General features: G+C 52.3%; 1 protein-coding gene across 1 annotated transcript in view; it reads left to right on the top strand.

Annotated features, from left to right (window-relative positions):
- ST14 (ST14 transmembrane serine protease matriptase) overlaps nt 1-6,000 on the top strand; it is a 34,127-nt gene continuing 28,127 nt past the window's right edge. Inside the window, exon 1 of the mRNA XM_017650807.3 lies at nt 1-377. Within this exon, the coding sequence (XP_017506296.3) occupies nt 297-377 (81 nt within the window). The 5' untranslated portion in view covers nt 1-296. The remainder of the gene's footprint in view (nt 378-6,000) is intronic.

Here is a 6,000-nt window from a genome sequence, read left to right as displayed (position 1 = left end):
CGCAGCTGGTGGACCTGCGCCGGAGCTCGGCCCGCCCCGCGTCCCCGGCGGACCCCGCCGCCCCAGGGTCCCCGGCGAGCCCCGCGACCCCAGAGTCCCGGGCGCGCCCCGCGCCCTCCTCCCACCGCGGACGACCCCGAGCCCCGGCGTCCCCGGTGTCGCCCCCGCGCCCTCCGCGTCCCCAGTGTCCCCCGTGTTCCCGGTGTCGCCCCCGCGCCCCCTGCGTCCCGAGGGCGATGGGAACCAGCCGCCCGTTTGGACGACGCCTCTGAAACCGACGGCCGGCCACCGAAACCATGAAGAGCAGCCAGGCCCGCAAGGGCGGAGGGGGCTCCAAGGACTTCGGCACGGGACTCAAGTACAGCGCGCGGCCCGAGGTGGGTGAGGCGTGGGGCCGCCAGACTGGCGGCCAGGGCGCGGGCGTCGTCACGGTCGGGAAGGACACCCGGGGTGGCCCAGAGCCGCCCACTCCGAGAGGGCGCCGAGGTCCCCCGGCCCCTGCAGCGCTGCGCTTTGTTTTGGCAAATGGAATCGCTCCATTGCCCGTTCGTGGCCCTGGCGCTGGCCTGGCAGGTGGAATTTCCTGTTCGGCAGGTGCCTGGCCAGACCTTTGGTACCAGCCCCGCAGCGCGCCGGCCACGATGAAGGGGGGAACCCTCAGGTCCTTGGAGACGCTGCATCTCGCCTCTGGCCTTCCTGCCCCTCAGTCCTTAGCCTCACTTGGATAAAGGGCTCTCTCAGGTCTCTCCATTAACTCCTCATCAGTAGCGCACATCTGGCAGGAACCAGGGGTGGAGTCGTGGGGTGGGGTGATTTGGGTTGGGGAATGGAGGTTTCCAGGGGCCCTCTTTGGCCGCTGTGGGAATTTTTCTTCTTCCTGGCCAGAGGCACTTTGGGACCTTTGCAGAGGGCAACTGGAGACCAGAGCTTTGGTTGCCAGAGAGCCTGGGGCTAGGAACTCCAGGGGTGAGTTTGTCTGGGCTTCTCTAAGAGGAGATGGAGCTCTTTGGGAAGGTGACTGTGCAGGAAAGGATGTGGGAACGTCTGACTGGAGCCTCTGGAAGATACTTGTTTGGTGGAAATAACAATGAGATCCCTTGAAAGATCTAAGACAGTAAATCTCAGTGTAGCATTGGGAATGGTTCTTAGTTACCTTATTGAAGGACACACCTGGGTGGCAGTGCCCCAGCAGGACTAGCAGCCAGTTTCCACCCCTCTGCCCCAAGGGGACCCCAGAATTCATGGAAAGCCAGCACCCAGCAGGTCACAGCTGGCACAAGTGGGTGCTGAGAGGCAGGGGCTGATTCGGGAGTGGCTTGGCCACTGGGCAGGTGATGGGCTATCTTGCTCTGCTGGCGCTCACATTCCCCCAGGTCCTGGATCCCATAACCTCCTCTGCTGTCCCACACTGGGGCTGTGGCTCCCCTGTCAGGCCAGACTGGGGAGCTCTGAAACTGATTCCTTATCTCTAAGCAGTTTCTTGACTTAGGAAACTTGCAGAGACCAGGCTCTAGGGCCGCAGTGGTCAGCCAATCCACAAAGAGCAACTGAGGCTGGGCCCTCTTGTTTTCTCCACTTTTTCACTTCTTGTGAGGAGGAAGTGGGGACTGAGCAGCAGCCTGGAGGGTTGGGCTGTGTTCCCGCTGGGCCTGGGCCCTGCTTGAGGCAGGTTCACCTTCAAGAGGATGGACACCTTCTGTTTCCCTTGCTGTAATTGCCGTGTTTACGAGTCCTTGATAACTGCCTGCTGGGGCTCTAGACTCCTGCCTCCTAAGCAGAGGAGAGGTGCCTGCTGTTTGTTATTTGTTATTTCTGGACTGCGCATCTTCCCGACTTCCCTTTCTGGGACTCTCTGCTGCTCGTGTTTGAGAGCTGGGGCTTCCCCTGAGTCAGCTCACTGCCCTGTTGGGTTCCAGCCTGAGGTCCACCACGCTCTTCTCTGAGCTCCTTCAGCTAACTGATGTCGCTTGTCACCTGCAAGCCTTGCTTTTTCCCCACTGGGTCCCTGCTCATTTTCTCATCTTCTGGAGGCTCATACATTCTCCACGCCACCCAGCTCTGCCTTCCCCTTCTCCTTCTGCGATCTGCCCTGCCAGTGGATCACTCTTTGTCTTTCCTCCTGCTGGGCTCCTTGGAACCAGCTTTGTACCTAGTCCGAGGCCTGGTGCTGTCGGAGAGGAGGCTCTCAAAGACAAATAAGATATGGTTGTTTCCTGTAAGAAATATACAGTCTTGAGAGCGATGCTAGGAGATGTTCAAAAATTAGAAGTGACGCAGTGTCCTGAAGGAAGTAACTTGCCATGCCTAGGGCTCATTTCTGCTGCTGTAAGAAGTCTTCAGATATCCCTCCCCACTCCATGCCTTACCAGAGATCTCACTCCCTGGCTTACCTTGTGGTGTTTGCAGTCAGGGTCCACAGCTTCTGCCTTGACTTGTTCCCTGACCAGGAGGTGCAGCTGCTGCCCCATGTTTGCTCAGCAGAGCCTGGCCTGGCCCCACCAGGCCCCACAGGGCACTGTGCTTTTGAGTTCCTTGTTCCTGGTTACTTCCCTCCCTGCACGGACAGAGGAAGGTTCTGTCTGTGATGCTTGTATACGGTTTCATCCTTTCCCAAAGCTGATGACTCTGGCCCAACCCCACCTGTTTCCATCAAGCAGGAAGTGGCCGTTCTGTGTTCCCCACCATCTCTGGGGCTCTGATGCACACATCGTGTCTGGGGATCCTGTGTGCCTCCCTGCATGAGAGCAGGTGTACAGATGCTGGTTATCCAGGTCACTAACAAGGACTGATAAGCCTGCCTGAGTGTCTTGACTGCTGTTGAATATTTGATGGTGGCTGTGAGGCTGTTTTGACACCCACTGGTTCCTTCTCAGGTCAAGAGTGCCCCAGGTAAGACTCAGTATCCAGGGGCATATGGAGACCAAGACTGGGAATCAGAGGTTGTGGGAACTAGGTTGTACAGCTGTGGCTATCCAGAGTTGTCTCCTTGTTAATTGGCTGAGCATCCACTCATCCACGTAGCAATATCTGTTAGGCACCCTAACAGATAGTTGGGTGAGGGACTATGTGCCGGAGCTGGGGAGTAACACTGTGAAAGACCCCAGACACCCAGTCTTTGCCTTCAGGGACCACCACCTGTAGTGTGGGATACAGGGAATTATATTCTGTTTGTATAAAAGGGCTAGGTTCTGGAGAAGTCCAGGTGGGCACTTAGGCGGGGCATCTCTCTCGGACTTGAAGAGCCTGGGAAGGGGAGGTGGGTGAGTGGCCGTCTGTGATGTGGTGGCAGGAGTGCCCAGCATGGAGCTGCAACCTGGTGCTGCTGATTTCCTGCCAGGTGATCTCAGACGTGTTGCCTCATCTCTCAAGCCTCAGTTTCTGTGGCTATAAAATGGGGATGACATGTGTTGCAGGTTTCCTGCAAGGATTTAAAGGGATGTTTTACGTGAGAGCCCTCTGTAAGCTGCAGTGTGGTGTACAAATCACAGTTTTCAGTTTCTGAGCTGGAAGAGGCTTGAGACAAACAGTAAGATAATGCAGTGGTAATAGGGTGCAGGAGAGGAGGCAGAGAACCCAGGTTGTCCGTGGGCGTTGACCTCACAGCTTCTGTGAGAAAGGCCCTTCCATGAAAAGGAAACATGTGTGGCCACAGGCTACTCATTGCTTCCTCCCTCCCATCTTCCCCCTTCCCCCACTCTACAAAACCAAACTTTAAACAAACTTCCTTGTTTCCTGGTTTTCTTGAGCATGTGCTGGGCAGGTGTGTGCAGGGCTGAGGAGAGAGCAGGGAAGGTGATAAGCATGGGAAACTAAGATTGTTATCTTGGTGGAGACTCACAGGTGCAGCAAATATACAGGGAGCCTGCCGTCTCTGGGGCTTTCCCTTCTCCCTGATCCTGGGAAGACCTGGTAGTTCATGGCTCCCCTGTAAGATATGGGGAAAATGAGGCTTGAGAGAAGACAGCCCTTGCTTGATAGCTGCCCGAGTGAGAAGCCCAAGCCATCCACTACCTGTGGGACCCGCCCGAAGGGAATCTGCCCAGAGCCACTTGGCCCTGTCATTATAGCTGCTGCCTCCTAGCCTCTCAGATCCCCCTGGGGCCGGCCTGTGCTGTGGCTGGTGGCCCTGTGGTCCTGGAGTCTCTCTGGTGTGAGTTCCTTCTCTGGTCTGTCGTTCTTCCCAGGGCTCATGTCCCTCTTAAGAGAGAGTCTGTTCTTGGAAAAAGAGTGATAGTGTGACCGAGCCCCCTGGGAGCCCAGGGCCCAAAGGTGTTGCTTCTGACCTTGTACACTTGCTACTGGAGTGTTTAGAGTATGAATAGTCCTTGCTAGCATTTATTAAGCATATACCATGGATTACACCTCTTCATGTTATTATTATTACTATTATCCTCACAGCAACTATATGAAAAAAACCGCCTAGTTTACAGATGAGAATACTGAGGCCCAAAAGGTTTGCATAATGGCCCAAAGGCAGGTAGAGATAGAACAAGGGTTCAAATTTACATCAGTACAACTTCAGAGCTTGAGATCTGAGCTGCAAAATGCAAATACAGTTGCATGCCCGAGACAATAGGGATTGATGCATATTCCCAGCAAAGCCCTAGAACACACCACTGAACTGAGTATGGTGGGCACCACGCACCAACACAAGTCCACTAGAAACTTCTCATACCACACTCATCTGGCTTCCCCTTTTGATGTTACTTCTGGTGGACCAGGAGACCAGCTGGAGATTGATTTCAACAAGGCTGTGAACAAAATGTGTCTTTATTTATTGTACATATGATTAAAAATAATAATTGAAATTTTAAAATGCAAAAAAACTCACCTATCCAAGTCAATGAATCAGGTTGTTTACACTTCATCCTCCTTTGCTCTCTTTATCACATGCATGTTTTTATCTGGTTTGTTGTGCATGTACAGTCTTGCATGCTATCACTGTCTATCCTGTCTGCTGGGCATGATGGAGGCCTGGGGGCCAGAGAACAGGAAGGTTTGGCAGGTTTGTGTCAGACTGAACAGCTGTGCCTAAGAGGGTCCGTTCATGGATCCGAGTCACTCTGGGCAGTGTGGCCTTGGGCTGCTCTAGGCTCCTGCTTGAGTTCTGTGCCATTTCTTATTTACTAGCAAGTCAGAGGAGGTCTTGGAGCATTTGCTTATCAGGTTTGTAGGTGACACCCAACCGGTTGGGAAAGGCCCATAACTTGGATGATTTAATTATGAGTCAGAAGGCCCTGGACAGCCTGCATGATGGGCTGCCAAGAGCAGAATGGTGTCCATCTGTGTTTGGAGAACCAGCTCTGCTTACCGCACTTCGCAACAATGGAAACGAAATCCCACCTCCCTCCCCCTCTTGGGAAGTGAGGATCCCCCGGAGATGAGGAGCAGGCGGGGCACCACAATAGTTGCAGGATTTTGGGTCAACAGCAAGCTCAGTAAAAGCCAGGTATGTTGTATGGCTCCCTAAAATGTAAAGTCCCACCTTCTCTGTATTTCTATTTGGTTATGACTTTTAAAATTATTATCTAAAAGGCTAATATGTACATATTTAGAGAACATTTGGATAACTCAGATAAATAGAATTAAAAAATGGGGGAAAGTATTTTTATATTTTATGAGAGAGGTATTTGAATAATTTGGTATTGCCTGTACCTGTTTTGTAATAAAAAGTTGCTCTTTTTTTTTTCTGAGCACAAAAGTTAGGGAGATTTTTTTTTTAAGTCAAGCAATACAGAAATATACAAAGGGGAAAGTAAAACTCCTCTGAAATTCTCTCCCCAGATTTTATAAGGCTTATAAATGCTTTTTTTTTTATTCTGCCATAAGCCTTCAACACATAGATGGATACTTATGTGGATAGTAATATATATGTGACATGTATTCTCCTCAAAATGGAATCATAATGTAATTCCAATTCTGCAGCTGAAGACATGGTTGTAATTAATTAATTCATTAGAAATTTGTTAAATTTCTTAACCCCGGCTAGCCGCGTGGAGC

This window comes from Manis javanica, chromosome 6 (assembly GCF_040802235.1).
Source record: "Manis javanica isolate MJ-LG chromosome 6, MJ_LKY, whole genome shotgun sequence".
NCBI lineage: Eukaryota > Metazoa > Chordata > Mammalia > Pholidota > Manidae > Manis > Manis javanica.
Note: the sequence above shows the minus strand (reverse complement) of the source record. Positions and strands in the feature narration are given on the sequence as shown.